Source organism: Boleophthalmus pectinirostris, unplaced genomic scaffold (genome assembly GCF_026225935.1).
Source record: "Boleophthalmus pectinirostris isolate CB_2022bp ecotype Guang Dong unplaced genomic scaffold, ASM2622593v1 HiC_scaffold_13, whole genome shotgun sequence".
Lineage (NCBI taxonomy): Eukaryota > Metazoa > Chordata > Actinopteri > Gobiiformes > Gobiidae > Boleophthalmus > Boleophthalmus pectinirostris.
Window position 1 is genome coordinate 23353333 of NW_026571036.1, and position 19805 is coordinate 23373137.

At 37.4% G+C, this 19805-nt stretch overlaps 3 protein-coding genes across 5 annotated transcripts in view; 2 read left to right on the forward strand and 1 right to left on the reverse strand.

The window, feature by feature from the left end:
- The window catches only part of vsnl1a (visinin-like 1a), a 43857-nt gene extending 41242 nt beyond the window's left edge, over positions 1 to 2615 (forward strand). The window contains exons 3-4 of the mRNA XM_020942033.2: positions 1706 to 1921; positions 2339 to 2615. Of these exons, the coding sequence (XP_020797692.1) occupies positions 1706 to 1921; positions 2339 to 2536 (414 nt within the window). The 3' untranslated portion in view covers positions 2537 to 2615. The remainder of the gene's footprint in view (positions 1 to 1705; positions 1922 to 2338) is intronic.
- Positions 2616 to 4701: 2086 nt separating this feature from the next.
- sf3b6 (splicing factor 3b, subunit 6) lies at positions 4702 to 6572 on the reverse strand. The gene is made up of 4 exons (XM_020919023.2): positions 6416 to 6572; positions 5966 to 6084; positions 5587 to 5725; positions 4702 to 5510 (listed from the first exon to the last, which is right to left on the reverse strand). The coding sequence occupies exons 1-4, from the start codon at positions 6443 to 6445 to the stop codon at positions 5421 to 5423; spliced, it is 378 nt and encodes a 125-aa protein (XP_020774682.1). The 5' UTR covers positions 6446 to 6572; the 3' UTR covers positions 4702 to 5420.
- Position 6573: 1 nt separating this feature from the next.
- On the forward strand, positions 6574 to 19743 carry tdrd6 (tudor domain containing 6). Of its 3 annotated transcripts, XM_055149190.1 has the most exons (28): positions 6980 to 7132; positions 7207 to 7298; positions 7852 to 7898; positions 8085 to 13750; positions 13896 to 13966; positions 14045 to 14204; positions 14318 to 14391; positions 14489 to 14560; positions 14647 to 14695; positions 14837 to 14910; positions 15038 to 15092; positions 15174 to 15253; positions 15347 to 15398; positions 15496 to 15572; positions 15702 to 15750; positions 15838 to 15905; positions 16018 to 16072; positions 16190 to 16260; positions 16329 to 16377; positions 16455 to 16522; positions 16847 to 16907; positions 16981 to 17054; positions 17131 to 17176; positions 17257 to 17327; positions 18276 to 18339; positions 18434 to 18495; positions 18565 to 18616; positions 19376 to 19743. In XM_055149190.1, exons 4-28 carry the CDS (start codon positions 8128 to 8130, stop codon positions 19453 to 19455), a joined length of 7257 nt encoding a protein of 2418 aa, XP_055005165.1. In that variant the 5' UTR covers positions 6980 to 7132; positions 7207 to 7298; positions 7852 to 7898; positions 8085 to 8127; the 3' UTR covers positions 19456 to 19743. The 3 variants fall into 3 exon arrangements, with proteins under 3 accessions (XP_055005164.1, XP_055005165.1, XP_055005163.1); XM_055149189.1 differs by lacking the exons at positions 6980 to 7132; positions 7207 to 7298 and adding an exon at positions 6574 to 6636; XM_055149188.1 differs by lacking the exon at positions 7207 to 7298.
- Positions 19744 to 19805: the final 62 nt, after the last annotated feature.

A 19805-nucleotide genomic window follows, 5' to 3' on the forward strand; every position in this document is an offset into this window, starting at 1 on the left:
TTGTCTGTGATGAGGAGACAACATTATAACATAGATCTCTGATGTCTTAAAAGTCTTAAAAGTCTTAAAAAGATTTTAAATTTCCCTAAATTAAGGCCTTACAAAGTTTTACATTAATGTTGTCCAAGTCTTATTTATTTCACAAAGATCTTAAATTTCATTAGCCTATTTTTTGTAATACTCAACCGGTGCTGCAGTGCAATGTTAAATGGAGGGAAAACAAAACAAAACATGAGATTACGTAACATGACTGAACATCTAATTTGGAGTATGTGCAAACAATATTTAGTTTGTCTTGTTAGAATGTTATGAATGCTTTTTGGCCATTTTACAAGCAATGCATACTACTATAAATGAGTTCCGAATGAGATTTTATAATCAAAGTATTTTTTTTAATTTAAAGCTGGGAGAAATGGTCATTGTTCAAATTGGATCTGGTGTTTTTCGCCTGCATAATGGGTGTGATGTTGATCTAATTTTCATTTAAGCGGTCTTTAAAAAGTCTTAAATTTGGTAAGTCAAACCTGAGGATACCCTGTGTAATATGGGCCCTTTACATAAATGAAACTAACTTACACTATAGTCATTTGTTATTGTTTATCATGACTTTGAAACAAAGTCAGACACTACTGCATTTTTGCTAAATATTTGGAGCGGTAATAAATATTGATCTATGATACCAGCCTTCATCACAGATTTATGTCCAAATAGACAATTAAAAAAGCTGCAGTGATAAATCTGACATTGTGTAATTTATAACTAATGTATAAACATGGGCAGTTCAGTTTTTCAAGGATGTCTGGACACTATTTCTTTTTTCCTGCAAACAACCAATAAACAAGTATTACATGTTTGTGTGTCTGCAGATGTGATGTGACACGTTTTTGCATTTTTCCACAGTAATGAGACTGAAACATGCTGTGCTGACCTTCTGAGTAAGTCCTTAGAGAAAAAGAGAGCTTTTCTTCAGGGATCAATACAGACTGAGCTAAAAACTGTGGCGTATTTTTAGAAGCGGATTCTCTTTAAAGGAAGTCTGCAGGCAACAAAATGTTCGAGGTGATGAGAGAGGGTGTACTAAATAAATCCTCTGAAGGTCACACGGGGTAAAAAGGAAAGACTACATTTGCATAGTGATAATAGTCGTTCAGTATCTAATAATGACTATACCAAGGTCATCTGATTGCTGTTTGTCATTTTTGATACAAAAGGAAAAAAGAATATTTGGCATAATCACATTATAGTTATGAAACTGTTGCAATTTACCGGTGGTATAGTCTTTAGTTGTGTCCTGCTTTTCTGTATTCACTTGGGACTAGTCCTGTTAAGTTCTTGTTTACTACTGCTTTAGTCTTTGGTCAGTTGTGTTATTGTCCTAATTCACATATGGTGGGGACCTGTTTTTCCTACTCCTAATATGGATCTTGGCTCCAAATTCGCTCCATAACTGCTATCTTCGGTGAGCTTCATTTGTCTGGAGCCGAATGCTATGGGTGACATCACTGATGATTGCATCGTACTTTCATAAGAAATCTCCAATAGGAGAATTCACGAATGTTAAACCTGATTGTTTCTATTAGCCTGAGTATACGTTACGCATATTTTACTATAGTAACTATGCTCTCTGTGCTATCAACTTTACACACAAATACAACTATTGAAATACCAAAATCTAATGTAAAACCTTTTTTTCTTGTGTCAACAGTTCTTCCCCTATGGTGATGCATCCAAGTTTGCTCAGCACGCCTTCAGGACCTTTGACAAGAACGGAGATGGCACCATTGATTTCAGAGAGTTCATCTGCGCTCTGTCCATCACCTCCAGGGGGAGCTTTGAGCAGAAACTGAACTGGGCCTTCAATATGTATGACCTGGATGGAGATGGCAAGATCACACGGGTGGAGATGCTCGAGATCATTGAGGTATAAGAACAATGTCAGGTGAACTTGTACTTGTATTTCTAGTGACTGAGAATCAGGTTCAACATTTCAGGATTTTCTATCAAGTATTTTTTTTATCATAACATAACATAATCAAGAAAGTTATGGACTTACTTTTGCTTGCTTCTTAGAGACAAAATAGAGTGAAAAAAAAGAGGGAATGCATTTAAAGTAGGCAGTGACTTACAAAACCCTGTCAGAACTGAAGAAACTACTTGGATGAGGGAAGAAACATACTACTTGCCATAATACTTGCCATAACTATTTAATTTACAGTATATATATATATATATATATATATATATATATATATATAATAAACAATGGGCAATATAATTTTTAATACTTTCACATTGATTGATTGGTTTATAGTAGCATCACCTCTTCTCTTGTCTCCAGGCGATCTACAAGATGGTGGGCACAGTGATCATGATGAAGATGAACGAGGATGGTCTGACACCTGAGCAGAGAGTGGACAAGATCTTCTCCAAGATGGACAAGAACAACGATGACCAGATCTCACTGGAGGAGTTCAAGGAGGCGGCTAAGAGTGACCCCTCCATCGTACTACTGCTGCAGTGCGACCTCCAGAAATAAGGGCCCCGCCAGCCTCCATGGACTGCACTGACAAACCATCTCCATCCAGTCTGCAGCTATTTCCACTGAAAAAATATGCTTGGACTACCTTTCAACGGATCTGCTTCTTGTGTTGAAACACTCGTGTGCATGAGAATGTTTATGCTCTAAAAGATCTACAATACACAACATAAAATCAGTGTGCGCGTGCAGACTACACACACACACACACCACACAACAGGACACACCTTGCACAATGATATATATAGATCTATAAATATGAGTATATATATTTAAATTATTTAAAGAGTAACTGCCAAAATGTGAAGTGTGCAAAGTATTTTCCATAACATTCTACCGGAGCTTGCGCGACGTTCAAATCACTGCTATTTACCGTTACAAGTTTACCAATGCTAGCTGTGTGTTTCATAAGCAACCAAACCAAATTCTTATACCAATAATAATAATGTATCTGCCTCCGATTGAAAACCATTGTGTCAAATATTAGCTCTAGATCAAACAGGAATCTGAAACATGCTTGTACCGTCCGTAAAGAAATGTATTCGTAGTTAATTTGCATGCCTATAGGTTCTGCCTTAAAATACCTCCTTGTTGTTGCATCCTGTAAGATCTTTAAGACAAAAAGCCTTTTCAAAGTGGCGAATTGATAAATCCATCTAGTATTGTCTATTGGGATGTAACGTACTTGTCCAGACTTCGTTTTTGACTGCTTTAACTGTCGAAGCATGTTTCCTCGTATATTAGCTGTGGTATCTTTAAAAACCCGCCCCATTTATGCACACAACTATTATATCTTTTCAAATATGAAGAATGTGGAGTATCCTAAAAGAGCTACAATAAAACAAAATTTCAAAAAACGCTGGAGGCAAGTGATGAAAAATAAGGATATATTATATGCTAGCTACGCAAGTTTTATAAAATTCAACACTGAGTATGGTGGCCCAAAAAGAAAAGTCACAGCAACAAATTATGAAGATGTTGTTTTTATAATTTACATTTTTTAAATTTAATTAACTTTTTCCTATAAATGTTGTGCTTCACAGTTTGCATTTAATATTTTAGCTAATTTTTGGGAAATATTATTTTACCATTTTGACATTTGTAGTAAATTTGTCTTTGCACTTTTATTTTAAAATTGGTTTACATGTTTAAAATTATTTATTTATTTTTTACGTTTGGCAATTCTTTTTTATGTTTTGTAGGCATTTTGCTTGCTAACATTTTTGTGCTGCTTCAGAATTTTCCTTTCATTTTAATAATTATTGCTGTTGTGACTTCAACTAGGGCAAGCATATTCACAGCACTGAGTTTTAATTTTGTCTCCACCACATCCCCTTTTGTGAACTTGCAGGTTGCATATCAGAGTTAATAAACGTGATGCTGAAATAAGGAGATGGCAGCCTTTGAGTTTCATCTTTTCTATTGTTTTCAGTGGAAGTGCCAGAATGCTATAAAACTTGAGAATTGATTTGTTAAGCCATGCGTTTAGCGGGTCGGACAGTTTTGCCACCCAACCCACCTCCCTGTCTTTCAATCCGCCTTTTTGTACTTTTTTACTCCTGCGCCTCATTATACTTCAAATTGTAGAGAAGTTCAGTGGAGCATAGTAGTTCCTGGTATTTTTTAACACCTAGCATGTTTCAAGAGTTGAAGAGGTGAGGGCTTGACAAAATATGTATTGCAATAAAATATGACATCCTGTCTTCTCCCTGAGCTTCTTTACATTACCATCTTTGACAATGTTTCTATTTACTCTTATTATTAATATTGCTATTATTATGATCAAGGTACCAAATGTAAGCATAAGCCACCGTGTATGAGGATTCTTTTGTAGCATGTATTGTGTCCCTGAAGACATGGCTGCACTACTCCCTGTGTTGTGATTTAAACTATTAAAAGGAACTCAATGGACCTGTGTCTGTCCTTCATGTCACATTTTATATTTACTTGGTTTGATGGTTTGACAAAACAATCTTATTTCCAACAAACCTCCTATCTACAAGCCTATCAGTTATTTGCAGGTAGGGATGTCACAATTTCACATTTGAGTCTTATGATTGTGAGAGGAAATGTACCATTACTAAGACCAAACAACAGTGACCACTACTATTCCTTTAATATGTGACTAGCTATAGGAAATGTTTCGGAACCTGATAAATCACAATAATTGATTACCCTGTTTATTTTGACATCAATATTTGTATTCGTGGACAGACCAGCAATTCATCAAAGTACGAGAGCTGTCCAGTTGAACACACACTGCTCTAGACAGTTTGTGCCACTAAATGTACCTGTTGCACAGCACAAAATGGGTCTCAGTAAAACACTGTCATATGAAACAGTTGTGACCAGTTCATTCTAAATCTCTACAATTGGATAAGACATTCAGTGTCATGGGGATGGAAAGACTTCCAAAAGAGGGTGCAAGAAAAACATTTCCGATAATAATTTCCCAAAATGAAAGAGTTTTTATGTGTCAACAGCTTAAATCCTTACATTACAAATATAGAAAGAGAAAATAAAATGCTAACCCTTTTGCATCCTCTCATTATGTATCCATGACAATTGTGCCATACACGACAGGTCCTGGCACTTAAAATTACATACACACTTAGTTTTGTTTTTTTTTTCTTAGGAAAACCACATTTATTTGCAATGATGTTTTGAATTTCAAGACTTAAGTGAGCATAATGATTCTTTAAATTAAGTTTTCTGACAAAAATTAAGGCTGTAAGAAACAAAGCCTACCAGAGCACATTTTTCAACAAGTTTGTAAGCAAAGAAAATAATTACTAATATGAATGCCATTAACAAAAAAAAAAAAAAAAAAAAAAAGGCTGTACAATAGAGGAATAAAAAAAAGAAAAAAATGTTGATATAACACTACTTTGGAGGGTCTGTGTTGATTCCGTATTTTTCTTTTAGAAGTTTCAGCTGTTCCTCTTTCTTTTTTGTGTCCATTTTCTGGAAAGCCTTTAAAGAAAGAAAATATTATTGTTGTAGTACTTTTAAAAAGTTATATATTTAGATCCCATAAATAAATACTTACTCTGTTTGCATTATAGTACAGCACCACTAAGTATCTGTTACAGACATTGAAGCCAGAGAGATGGTCACAAGCGTTCTTGGCATCAAAGATGTCTTCATAAACCACATATGCTGTTCCTCTGGTTTCAGGTGTGTTTCCTCTGCAAAGGTTTTGGAAAGGAATCAGATTAAAGATATGTTACACAACGAATATTTTTGAGGAGTGGGAGGCAAGGAATACAGCAGTCCTAAAATTGTATGGTTAAGGGCAGGTTTTGGGTTTGATTGACAATTTTAATAGTTGTCAGATTACCCTAAAATTGTATTAATTTATCCACTTCATAGATTATCACTGAAGTACGATTGTAGGTTTTGACCATCCGTTTATATGGGATACTCACGTTCTGATCTGTCTGATTGGTCCGTATTTCCCAAAGATGTCGTACATTTCTTCTGCTGTGATTTTATAGGGCAGGTTTCTAATGTAGAGGACCCTGTTCACTTCGGGAGGCAACCGAATCTGAAAATAACAAAAGATACATTACAATAACTTGATCAAGGCACTTCACATCGGCCAACATCGTTAGGATAGCATTAGGGAATTACAATCAAAACCCAAAATACAAACAGCGCACCACAGATCACAAAAATGTACCGGATTACAATACCTTTCGAGTGTTTTGCTAAATAATAAAGAAGTTACACGTTAAGGGTTACACTTCTAAGATAACGACACATATTAGCTTCTGCTTACATAACGCACTTAACAGCTTCATTGTTTTGATCCTTTTCCACTCAATCGCACAATGCCGTCCCGGCTCGCAATGTAATGTTTTATTTCTCTTACTTACATTAGCTCGTTTCGCTGCTTGCATAGCCATTGTGAATCACTTTATTGATAAAAACTGACCCAAAAAGAGAAAAGCCACGCAGTTTGAGCTGTTACCCCGTTAGCAAAGACCACAAAATGGCGACGTAATAGCGTAATGACGCACTTCCGCTTGATGACGTTCTGTGGAACAAATCTAGGCCAACAGCGTCATCGTGTGAACATTTCTGGTCATGAATTGAGGTAGGTTAAACTGAAACAATAAGAGGCATAATAAACTTTTTTTTTAACCATTTGATCAAAAAGTATTACATTTTATTATAAATTCTGTTTCACATCCTTAAATGGTAGATCATATCCAGGTTCTACACACCAAATGGTAATTGACAATAAGTAAATATTCCAAAATTTGCACTGTAATAATAATTTCTGAACTGAGCATTGGTGGATTGGTGATACCAAGCAGGAGGTATTTTAAACATTTGGGGATTTTTAACCCTTTCGGTGAAATGGTAAAAAAAAAAACAAAAAAAAACATTTCCGGGGCAAATCTTTACATTTCCCCAGAGAACGTGGTTTACTGGCTTTGAACTTTCGCTAATCTACAGCTAACCGTTACTAACATTTTCGTTTGTTTGCCGTGGAGTGTTTAATCCTTTCGTGTGAATACTTTTAACTCTCATCATAACATCCTGCACCCGGGGAAAAAAAACTGCGATATCATAAAACGCTGTGGGTGGTGAGTATTTTCTTAGATGTGAGAAATTTACACGGTTCACATTAGCGCCGCTAATGCTAACACTCGGCCGCTAGTGCTAACGCTTGCCGAGCTAACGTCCGCTTGGATAAAGTTGTAACAGAAACGCCTGAAGCTGGGGCTGTTGGAATTTGCGTTGGAATCTCATGTGAGTTTTATAACAACGATTACTTAACAATTTCACTCAATTTCATATGGACGCAAACACATCATCACATTTCTCAAGTTTATTTTAAAGTTAAGTTTAACAGTGCTGTTTGACCTGGGACATTTTATTAGGCGTCTGAGTTTTGCTATGGAGGCTAATGTATTTTAGATGTAACCCTTTAGCTCATCAAGATTATTGATAAACCAAGAAATTGTTTATTTTTCTGACGATTAGATAATTCCAGAGAACACTGTGCAAGTCGTATATGGTGGTGGTGGTATTTTTTGGTCTGTTTGGTGATCGTTTGTTTGTTATGATCAACTGTCAAAACACTGCTGCTAGTCAGATGCGCCCCGTAGTGTTTGTTTTGTCAATTCTTCTCTTGCCTAGCCATTAGCTATTAATTATAGCTAATGGCATGTAAGACAGGATTCTTTTATGTGATTTGTTTATTCACAGCGTAGTAGTTTCTACAGTAGTACTACTTATTACTGATGGATTATTGATATTTCTTGTCTTTAATAATGTTTAACCTCATTTTATTTTTTTCCAGTTTTGCCACATTACAACGGATCAAATGATCATAATTATTTAAATCCTGTAAGTATAAACAGACAAACAAATCACAATGTCACAATCTGGACCCATACATTGAAAAGCTAGTAATATGGAAAGTTATAGAAACATATAGTATTATTTAATCTAATTTATGTTACATTTTTAGGACTACATTTAATCTATGACTGCAAAAAATATTAACATTCACACTGTAATGTGTTTTTTCAGGTAACATCCGCGTGTTTATCAATGAGATGTGGCAGCTCATGGAATGCAGGGATTTATGAAGCAGCCAATTGAAATGTCTTCAATTCAAGGACTTCCTGCCCGAGGATCAGAAACATCCATTGTCATAACCAGGGTTCACATACACCCTCTGTGTGAACTTGTTGAATTTTGGGCAAAATTTAACCAGGAGGGGGCAGCAGACTATCTTAGCCTGCTCAAGATCATTCAGTCTCCTGGTAATCTATTCAAAGAGTTTGAGGGAAATCCTGGAGATCAGTGCTTGGCTCTGAAAGATGGTGTCTGGTACAGAGCTCGCATTGTGTCACGAAATGGACCACAGCACGTTGTGTATCTCATTGACAAAGGCATAACCTATAGCACAATCACAACAATGCTTGCTTGGGGTAGGAAAGAGTACTTTCACTTGCCCCCTGAAGTGGAATTTTGTGTGCTCGCGAATGTTGTATCTGTGTCTCCTGATAACAGGTGGTCTCCAGTGGCGTTGGAGTTTTTAAAGTCTCTCACTGGTAGATCTGTAAAGGCTCATGTTCAGGAAATCGTGATGCTGCATCGAATGTTTGTATTGCACATCCCTTGCATAGCACAACAAATGTATGAGATGGGATTTGCAAGGAAGTTACCTACAGAAATGTTCCAGGACTTTTTGTTCCCACCACTCCAGGATAAAAGTGGGCCCACACTACCTCAAGAACCGCAGTCTGTTGTCTCCTTAGGAATGGGTGAGAGGCTGAGCAAGAAAGAGATGTTCATGTACCCAGAACTACAAGCAGGAACAGTGGAGACTGTTGTTGTCACAGAAGTCACAAATCCACAGAGGATCTTCTGCCAGTTGAAGGTTTTTTCTCAAGAACTAAAAAAACTGTCAGAGCAGCTTACACAGAGCTGTGATGGCAGAACCACTACATGCACTGTTGCCCCTGAAATGATTGGCTTTCCCTGTGCTGCACGGGGGTCTGACGGTAAATGGTACCGCTCTATACTTCAGCAGATGTTTCCAGCCAACAAGGTGGTAGAAGTGTTGAATGTAGACTATGGCATCAAACAGATTGTGCAAGTGGAGAACGTGAGACCACTGGCCTCTGAGTACTTTAAGATGCCTGTTGTGACGTACAACTGTTCCCTCCATGGAATCATTGACAAAGGTGTTGGATGGACCACTGCTCAAATCGACTATCTCAGGACACTGCTTCTGTTTAAGACCATCATTGCCAAGTTTGAGTACCAAAGCATTACAGAAGGTGTTTACTATGTGACGCTCTATGGAGACGAAAACTCCAACATCAACAGCTTGTTTGGTTCCAAGGAGAGTTGCTTACTGCAGTGTGAGAAAACACTAGGTGACTATGCCATTCGCACAAGTGGACACAGCCGTAACAGTACCTCTGCAAAACAAAAAAAGATGGGAGCGACAGAGGAGAACAAAAAGAGATTGAATTCACTGCCTGTCGATCATCTTTCTGTCAAGTCCACTTATGTTGCATTTGTACAGTATGTATCTAGTCCATCAGAATTTTGGATACAAACACAAAACTTTGCAAATGAGTTGGATGCTTTGATGGACAAACTGGCTAACTTGTACCAAAAAGATTTAAATGATGATATGGTCAAAAACCCAACTGTTGGTCTCTATTGTGCAGCCAAAGCTGAAGATGGCGAGTACTACAGAGCTGTTGTAACACAGGTTGGCAATTCAGAAGTGAAGGTGCATTTTGTGGATTATGGTAACTGTGAGGCAGTGGAAAATCGTTTCATCAAAACTCTACCTGATGAGTTTAAAAAGTTGCCACTACTTGCACTCAAATGCTCGCTTGCTAATGTTAGACCAAAAGCTGGAGAATGGAGTCAAGAAGCATGCGAGCTGTTCTCTAAAACAGTAATGGATAGAACACTTGATGTACATGTGGTAACTAAGTCTGATGATTGCCATTTTGTTAAAGTGACAGACCCAGAAGCACAAGGAGAAAAAGATCTGGCTAAGCTATTATGTGCGACTGGTTTTGCAGAAAAAGATGAAACTAGGGGACACTTAATGGTAAAAACGAGCTCACAGTTTGCTCCTTCTATGGCACAGTATAGTGGAACATCTTTTCAGCCTCAGAACAATGTCTCTGGTGGCAGTGAACAAAAACTAGTTACATTCAAGGAGCAGATGTTTTCCATTGGAAGTGTTCTTGATGTCAATGTGTCTTACATTGAAAGCCCAAATGACTTCTGGTGTCAGTTAGTGCAAAGTGCTGGACATCTGAAGTTGCTGATGTATGACATGCAGACCCATTACAGAAATAGTGAGTTTCAGCCTCTTACAGAAACAGCCTGTGTTGCCCGCCATCAAGAAAATGGCTTATGGTACAGAGCTCTTATTGTCCATAAGCATAGCACTCCTCATGTTGATGTGTTGTTCATTGACTATGGCCACACAGAGACGGTTAATATCTTGGACTTGAGGAAAATAGAAAAGGAGTTTATGACACTTCCGGGCCAAGCGTTTCGATGCAGTCTCTTTAACCCTGTTGACCCCACATCAGCCATCAATGACTGGACAGAAGAGGCTGTGGACAGGTTCCATACCTTTGTTGAAACTGCTGCAAACAACTTTGTGATTTTGAAGTGTACTATTTATGCCGTGATGTACAGCGAGCAGAAGATTGTGTTCAACATTGTTAATCTGGAGACTCCTTTTGAAAGCATCTGCACCAATCTGGTCAATTTGGTTAAAAGTGCTCCCCCTTCAGGCCCCTCTTTCCGCCTTGACACATACTACTATTCCACTCATAATGTGAAAACAGGAACTGAGGAGCAAGTCACTGTAACAAATGTGAAAAATGTCAGCCACTTCTACTGCCAGCTCAGACGCAATGCTGATGTGCTCAGAGATCTACAGCTAAAAGTAAACATTCTGTGTGAGCAACTTCTGACAGTAAAGATCCCCCCTGTGTTTGGAACCTTGTGCTTTGCCAGATACACAGATGGACATTGGTACAGGGGCCAAATCAAAGCTACAAAACCATCTGTACTTGTGCATTTTGTAGATTACGGTGATACTATTGAGGTCGATAAAGATGACCTTCTTCCTGTCCCCAAAGAAGCATCGGATATCATGGCTGTGCCCGTTCAAGCTGTTTTGTGCAGTTTATCTGACATCCCTGACAATGTTCCTTCAGAGGTCAACAGTTGGTTTGAGACTAGTTCCACAGAGTGTGATTTCAGAGCTCTCATTGTTGCCAAAGAAACTGATGGGAAGCTGGTAGTTGAGCTGTATCAGGGTAAAGGCCAAGTTAACACTAAAATCAAGAAGTTGTTTGAGCTTGAGATAAAGACAGAAGAACCTAAAGCCAAGTCTAGTGAGCCTACAGTGAAGCCCATCTCAAAGGAATCACTAGCAGAAGCTAAGCACAGCACTTATAACAATTCATTTGTTCTCAAATCACAAATGACTAAACAAAATGAGTCAGTGAGTAAAAAGATGCACCCTCAAACCAGACCTCGTCAAAATGTCAAAGGGAACCTGCAGCTGTACAGGCCTCCACAGCAAAGGGAATCAAATGGTCAAACATCAAATGGGACACAAAAATATAAAGGATCAGCTCATGCCAAGGAAAATGTAAGACCAAAATATACAGAACTTACCAAGCAAAAAGACCGAAACCCGGAAATTCAAACAAAGCCAAATGAACAAGATAGCAAGCAACACACCCCAGGTCCTAGCACGGAAAGTTGGATTGATGACAGTAGTGTTCCTCAACCAAAAATTGAAAAACTACCAAAACTTGTTGACTTGCCATCCAAATCAATTACAAGTGGTATGGTTGCAGATGTGTACATCTCACATTACAACAGTCCACTGAGTTTCTATGTGCAGTTGGTCAAAGAGGAGAATGATATTTTATCTATTGTAGAAAAGCTCAATGACACAAAAACTTCCTCTGAATCTGACACCATCACAGAATTGCTTCCAGGGGACCTTGTTCAGGCAGAGTTCTCAGATGATTCGTCCTGGTATCGCGCAGTCGTAAAAGAAAAACAAGATAAAGCAACAGTTCTGGTTGAGTTTGTTGACTTCGGAAACACTGCAACTGTTCCTGTTTCAAAAATGCGCAAGCTTGATAAAACTTTCCTTAGACTTCCTGCATATAGTACTCACTGTTTGCTGAAAAGTGCAGCTGGTCTTGAAAAAGTCTTGGACACAGAGGTATTGTCTGCTTTTGAATCTGCCATTGATAATGTTGGAGAAAAACTGTTACAGTGCAAGTTCATTCAACAGTCCGGAACTGTGTGGAAAGTCAGTCTTCAGGATAATGGTGTTGAAATTGATTGTAAGCCAACTAGTGTGAAAAACCAATCTGATAGCACCTTGTCACAGGTCAAAGAGCTTCCATTTAAGGCAAAAGCGGCAGAATCTTGCTCGTTACGATTCAAGCAGCAAGAATTCCAAGATGGACAACAGCTCGAGGTATACATCTCATCTATAACTGATGCTCAGTCATTCTGGTGCCAGTCTGCAGACACGGGAGAGCTGGAGCAAATATCCGAAAGTGTTGCAAAAGCAGGGAACTCTGCAGATCCCAAGAACATTGATTCCCTTTCGGTTGGAAGCCCTTGCATTGCTCTGTTTTCAGAAGATCAACTTTGGCATCGAGCTGAATTGTTGAATAGAATTGGAGATGAAGTATCGCTTCTGTTTGTTGATTATGGAAACACCTCCCAAGTGAAAATTGGTGATTTGAGAGAAATACCTCCCCAACTAATCCAAACCCCACTGCAGGCCTTCTTATGTGAACTAGAAGGTTTTGATTCCTCTGAAGGATCTTGGGAAAGTAGTGCTGCAGATATGTTTTCAGCGCTCACCGTGGACCAACTTCTACAACTGACTGTGAGCAAAGTAACCAAGGAAGATGGCAAAACTAAATGTTATGTGCACCTGGAATGTGAAGGCCTTGTGATCAATGAGTCCATGAGAGAGTTTTGGAAGAGTAAAGGGTCAGAAGTTTTAAAAGAATCTGAAACCTCCATTGAGACTGAACCTCTAAGTGAACTAGAAACTGTTCAATTAGAGGAACCAAAGAAAGAACAGTCTTGTGAAGTTTCTGCCACTTTGGACCAAAGTTTGAGTGAAGTGATTGAGGAGTTAATAGAAGAACAAACTGACACAGAAACTGGTTCTCTGGACTTTGAGACTTCAGAGTCCTTGGTTGAAGTTGACGAGAATCTGATATTGGCAGATGATACTCAAGTCAGTCTGGAAAACTCTGGTGTGTCATTTGTTGTGCCATTAGAACAAGATGAAAACCAGATGTGCAGCACATCCTCTGGCTCACAAATCCTTGAGAGCCTAGACATTAACATCTCTGCTATAACACCTGAACCCCCTGATGCCTCCACATATGACATGGCCATGGAGGAGACTTTGTTATATTGCACTAGTGATGAAAGTGAAGATCTGAGTTCAAGTTATGAGGCAAGATTGATGGACCAAGACCTAGAAGAACAAGATTTATTAGTATTGGACACCACAGGACCTGAAGATATGGGGTCCCCACTGGACGAATGTTTCCTGGAGGCCATGGATGAGTCAAGCTTCACAGAGACACCGTTTGAGTCTCCATATAAAGAAGCAGGAGATGACCCGGACACCTGCAAATTTTCAGGTGAGCAGAACTTTTGTTGTCAAACTGATAAGAACACCGTCTTTGCTTTTAAGACCAGTCTTTCATTATCAAACAGTGAAAAGCTGTGTTGTTGATTATTGTAATAAAGACATACTTGAATATCCTTTTTTTTTTTTTTTCTTAGCTCAAAATCAGAATCCTGACATCCCAAGTGTGAAAACCTGGCCTCCCATTGTGAAGAGAGCAGCAAGATTGGTAAATTATAAAAAGTAAAATTTGAATATTTTTATGAAAGCAGTGACAGTGTAACATTTCCATATTATTGGGATGCAGGTTCCTTGCTTGGCTCTGACTCTGAGAGGTAAGATCAGTCCAGAGCAAGAGACCCCAGATGAACCCTCCTTAGGGTCACTGCAGGTAGAGATGAAACTGCAGTTGCAGAATGAAGATTTGTCTTTGGTGCCCTCAAAAGATTTGCCTCAGGATTTATTCTGTGAGTATTTTGACCTGAACTTCTACTAAAATATACAGGGCATAATTCATTATATTTGGCATGTTATGTAAAATGATGTACTGATGGTGATATACGAATTTTTGGGTATTCAGACCAGGATATGGAAACCTCAGAGACTGTAATTCCTGAAACGCCAGGTTCTGTCAGCATGACAGCAGCTCAAATGGTAAATTATGCACAACCACATCTTGGTTAAAAGGCAAAGCCTGGATGGTATTATAGGAGTCCACTCATCTATTTTTAATCACACTGTTTTGTTCTAGGTGCCCTGTTTATCTTTTCATCTAACAAGCAACACTGGTCCTGAGCAAGAGAGCCCTGACGAATCTCAACAGGTACAAATAAAATGGTGCACAATACAAAACTTATATTGTAATCAGAAACATTTGAACTGTTATTTTACTTTGGTATTCCATTGCAGAACCAAGATGTGTTCCCTTCAAGTTTAGTTTCTTCTCAAAATCCTTTAGGTGAGTTTAAATATGACACCTGTAGAAAAATTACGGACCTTGGCGCTCAGGCATAAAAAAATCAATCCAATCTTATTGAATTTCATGCAAAGATATTCTTACAATGTCATTCCATATTAAGACTTGTGTAAATCTTTCTAGATTCAGACCGGGATACTCAGACTCCAGAGAATGTTTCTCAAATGTCTTGTTCCAGTGGGACGTCAGACATACTGGTAAAGAACGTAACCGAAATTACCAAAAAAGATTTGGCCTTAGAGTGGTTGGAGTGATTGACAATTTAACTGTGCATACTGGAAAAAGACAATAGAACTCATTTTACTTTTGTTTTATAATTGTCAGACTGAAGATTTTTCCTTTCTACCCTCACGTGACACTTTGCCTCAGGATTCATCTGGTGAGAACTTAACCTTTGCATCAGAATTAAAATTGAATGTGTGAATGTTTTATAGACCAGCTCTGTCTTAAACTAAACTAGAACCGGATTTAGTCCAAAGTTTCGAGACATCAGAGGTAGCTGTCCCTGAAATGCATGCCAGTGTAACGTTAGTGAAAATGGTAAACCATTAATTAACATACACATTAATTATCACAGTGTCAATCAAATGAGCTCTTGAATGTTAAACAGAATGTTCTAAACATAATTTGCAGAATGAAGATTTGTTGCTGCCCTCAAATGATGTTACTCCTTGTGATACTTTTGGTAAGTACTACAATAGAGATGTAGCACATAAACCTGCCCAGCTCTCTTCAACTAGGATTCATAGTTAAACAAATGTACTTTTTTTTTTTTTTCCTAGGTTTAAACCAGGATAGTGAAACTCCAGAGGAAATCATTCATGAACCAACTTATGCCAGTGTGTCCCCTGTGCAAACGGTAATCAAATGCAAATAAAATCATTCAGCTAATGCAAAGAGAAGTTAAAAGCGTTGACAAAGCAAATCTCAGATATACTTGCAATAACACAACGCCATTCGTAATTTAACTTTTGATGTATGGTTTCAGTGTGCACTACTGCTGCCCTGGAGTATAGCTTTGCCTGATGATTCATTTGGTTAGTTTTTATTTTTGTACTTGAAGCTAATATAAATTTGAGGTGAGATGTGGGTAATGTTTTGTTAAGACTTGTTTACCTGTCCAGATTCAGACCAAGAGAGAGAGACCCCAGAGGTAGACACTGCTCCTCACAGTGTAACATCAGATAAAATGGTAAACATGATTATGATAAAAATTCTCAATTAAGAAAGATCCTAAAATGTAAATACAGTATATCTATGTAAACCACCATGGACTTTTAACTTTCTTTAACTTAATTTTGTAGAATCAAGAGTTGCTATTTTTGGCCTCCAGTGACATTTTGCCCCAGGATTCAATTGGTGAGTGAGGCCCATTTTCTAAAGAGTACAATCCAAAAGTATAACACTTGTAGCTCTCTGCTGGGGTTCAACCTGCATGAAGTCCTTGTAATAAAATCTCTGATATTCATTTCACAGAGCAGGAGCTTGGGTCTAAAGCTGATGATGTCCTGCGTTCAACCAGCAAGGATGAGACCCCAGATTTTAGGGTAATTATTCAACAATTGCAAATGTTTTAAAAAGAGAAACTTATCACTGTTTTCACTTTTAAATTTAGACTGACCTGTCATCAGAGCCGTTGGTCTACTGTGAAGAGACATTTCAAGGTAAACCATTTTTTTACGTTTTGGCAATTTAAGAACATCTATTTTATATTTGTTTGAGACATTCATATTTCCTTCAGACCTGTTTGGAGCTGGTGATGTCGCAGCTACTGAGTCTCAAACATGCAGTGCACCCCCTACAGAAAAGGTATAGAATCACTCTGTTAGTGAACAAAAGTCACAAACCAATAATACCAATTATCTAAACTATAATAAAATAAAATAGTCATACCATAAAATAAGGTAAAACAGGCTTTGATACACAAATACAAATGTTCAGTATGGGCAGAAAAACAGTTCCACTTTAAAATCTTGTTGTCCTGGGACAAGACTTCTCTCAACAAGCTGCATTTTGTGAGATGCGTGAGTTCATTATATAATTTTTTTTTTAAAGTTTGGCAAAAATGGTAATAGTAGTGAGTAGTCTTGGTCTATATGGACTCATTAATATTTTGTTTTTTGGTGTCTTCAGGGAGACCGGACTGAGGAAGCAGTACATTTAACTGAAGTGTCTTTCTTAGACCTCTGCACAGGTACTGCTCTTGGTTTAAACCAAAGAGAATTACTATATGGTATTGTAGACAAATAATGGCATTTTTATTACAGATGAAAAGAGTCAAATTAAGAACCTTTCTGAAGCAAGCAGTGAGCATTTCAGTGTGACAGAAGAGGAAACTGTGGTATTACATCATATTTACTTCAACATCAGTTACACCAGTGCTCTTCCAAGTTACAAACTGTTCTTCTGTGTTTTAGAATAAGAGTCCTCCACGTGTTGGGGTTCCTTGTGGACAGCTGATTGGTTAGGCCCCCTTTATTTGTTCTGGTTAACACAATACATTTTTAACATGTTTTTTTTCTTTGTTACTTTTGTGTCTCCAGTGCTTGATGATGTGGAGACAGGAGCTGAGTCTGAGTCCTGCTCTTTTACATCCTCGCCCCATTCTCCAGAGGTGGTAATAATGTCCCTTGTTATACATTATAATCACCACTATGAATAGAATATAGTATACACACCTAGAGCACCGCTTGCAAAGTTAAAGTTGTCATAAATGATTATTACCACTATTCTTGACAACTTTTTCTTATCCAGTAATCACCAACCTTGTCTTAATGATATATATATTTTTTTAAACATATATTGAAATTATAATCAAACAAATGAGTTATATGAGAAAGGTACACATTGGAGCGATGCCAATAGTGCACCCATAGAAATCTCGGTAAAGTGAAGGTTGGGCTCTAGATAATTTCCCTTGTGGATCAATAGTTTGTCTAAGTCTATGCCAAATGATTGCCATCATGATTTTGTATTATATTTTATTCAGTTCAATTTAAGTGTATTTATACAGCACATTTAACATGACTTCAGTTGACCAAACTGACATAAAAGTCAACAAAAACAAAAAGAAATGAACACAATACAAAGGGAAACTATATACTATATACATAAACACCAAGTATCCTGTCTAGATAGTACATATCTTTATTTCACGATAATTATTAAAGTTGCTGACAGTTTAAAATGCAATGGATATGAATCATTATAATTTTAATGTTATGAATAAATTCCATGTTTAAACAACTTATACAACAACTATATAATAGTACTTTGTTATAAATTAAAACAACTATGATCTGAGATCCTGATGGATAAATACCTTTTTTTCCACATTTTGGTGATACAATAATGACTTTTTGCTGCCAATTATCACAAGTATATAAAATGTCCCATTAATGATTATTGTCTGCCCTTTTTTATCACAATAAACAATGTTAATTTTTAATTTTCCCATCCCTATTAATTACACAGCCCTACTTTCAATTGACCATTCAGAACTTAATTTGCTTGTAAATTTGAAAATGGCAAATATGCGTTTTGAATTTTTCCTCTTATTCAGGCTGTGCTGACAGAGCAAACAAGCTGTGTGGTTGAAGAGGCCTGTACCTCAGACCTATATGCAGGTATTGTATTCTAAGATGAAATCCAGCTAAACAAAATTATACAGGCTTTATACAGGGAAGCTTCCCCTGGTTTAAACCCACTTTATTCTTTCAGGAGAGGAGTTGGCAGCTGAAGAGGAGAGCAGTGAGTCTGAAGACAGTCTGAAGCAAATGGAGGTGAGAGAAGACGTAAACATAATATTATATCTTTGTGAAAAATGACGCACTCTTTGTATTTCTCTGCAGGAATCCAGTGATGACACGTTGACGGAGGAGTACTCTGCTGACGACAGTTTGGGTATGTGGGTGAATATTTAGACTGTTTGGTGCATTGTACATAACAGTAGGCTTTTTATGGTTGACTTTATATCCATGCCTTATTGTGTACATGTTAAAACACGTGTTATCATCCAGCCAGATGACGATATTTCTTGAGAAAGAGCCCCAAGCGAAGTTGAGTTGCCTGTACTGTATTCATGAAATTAGTCAGTACAGTCAAGTACAGACACATCTTTGTTTGGATATCGAACCTCAACCTGACATTCAAAAGAATATGAATGCCACAATTATTATGCAAAACTTAAAACCTGAGTTAATAAATTGCCATCATCATTAGTCTAAATATATCAGTTTGAGATTACGCCATTACTGATTAGAGATGTAACAATAACCAAAATATTGTATTGTCAAAAGTCTTACAATCATACTGTGGGCCATCACAATATATTGAATTACAAGTTTCTTTGCTTAAATCCATTGTTATGATGCAGCAACAACTAAAAAACAGAACTACATAGAGCATGATCCTTTTCTGTTTGAGTCCAATTTACATGCTGAAATAACATACTAAGTACTTTTAAATCTTAGCTATCTGGATTATGACAAGAAAAAAGTAGCATATTCACAATTTTGCTAGCCTCCACAAAATATTGCAATAAATATCATACCTTGAGATGCATAATGTGAAAATATTGTATCTAGAGATTTGGCTATCGTTACAGCCCTATTGTTGATGCATTGCTCATACACTAGTTGTTTATTTTGGTTTCTTGTTCAGAGGCCCAGCTGTCTAAAGTCACTCACCTCTCTCTCATCGTTGAGGACGGCTCTGTGCTGGAGCATCCACCCGAAGAATAACAACTCATATAAGTTATTAACTGCAGCTTCTAGTTTTATGGTTATACTTTTGTCAGTTTGTCTAAGACTTGTTCCTATTGCTAAACAGATCTATGGTTCTATGGACTTTACAGGATTCTGAAACAGTTCTGTTAAATTTGCCCTCATAAGAGATTTGTAGAAACTGAAAAAATATACAAATTTGATTACTGAATCTTTAGTTAATATCAATATTATTGCCCGAATTGAAGAGTTTTGTCAATCCAAAAGCTTGTTCTCGTATGTGGGAAAAAAAACCACAATTTATGTTTGCACAATAAATAATTACAAATCTTGTGTTTTGACTTTTTACATGAATGAGCCCAAGTAAA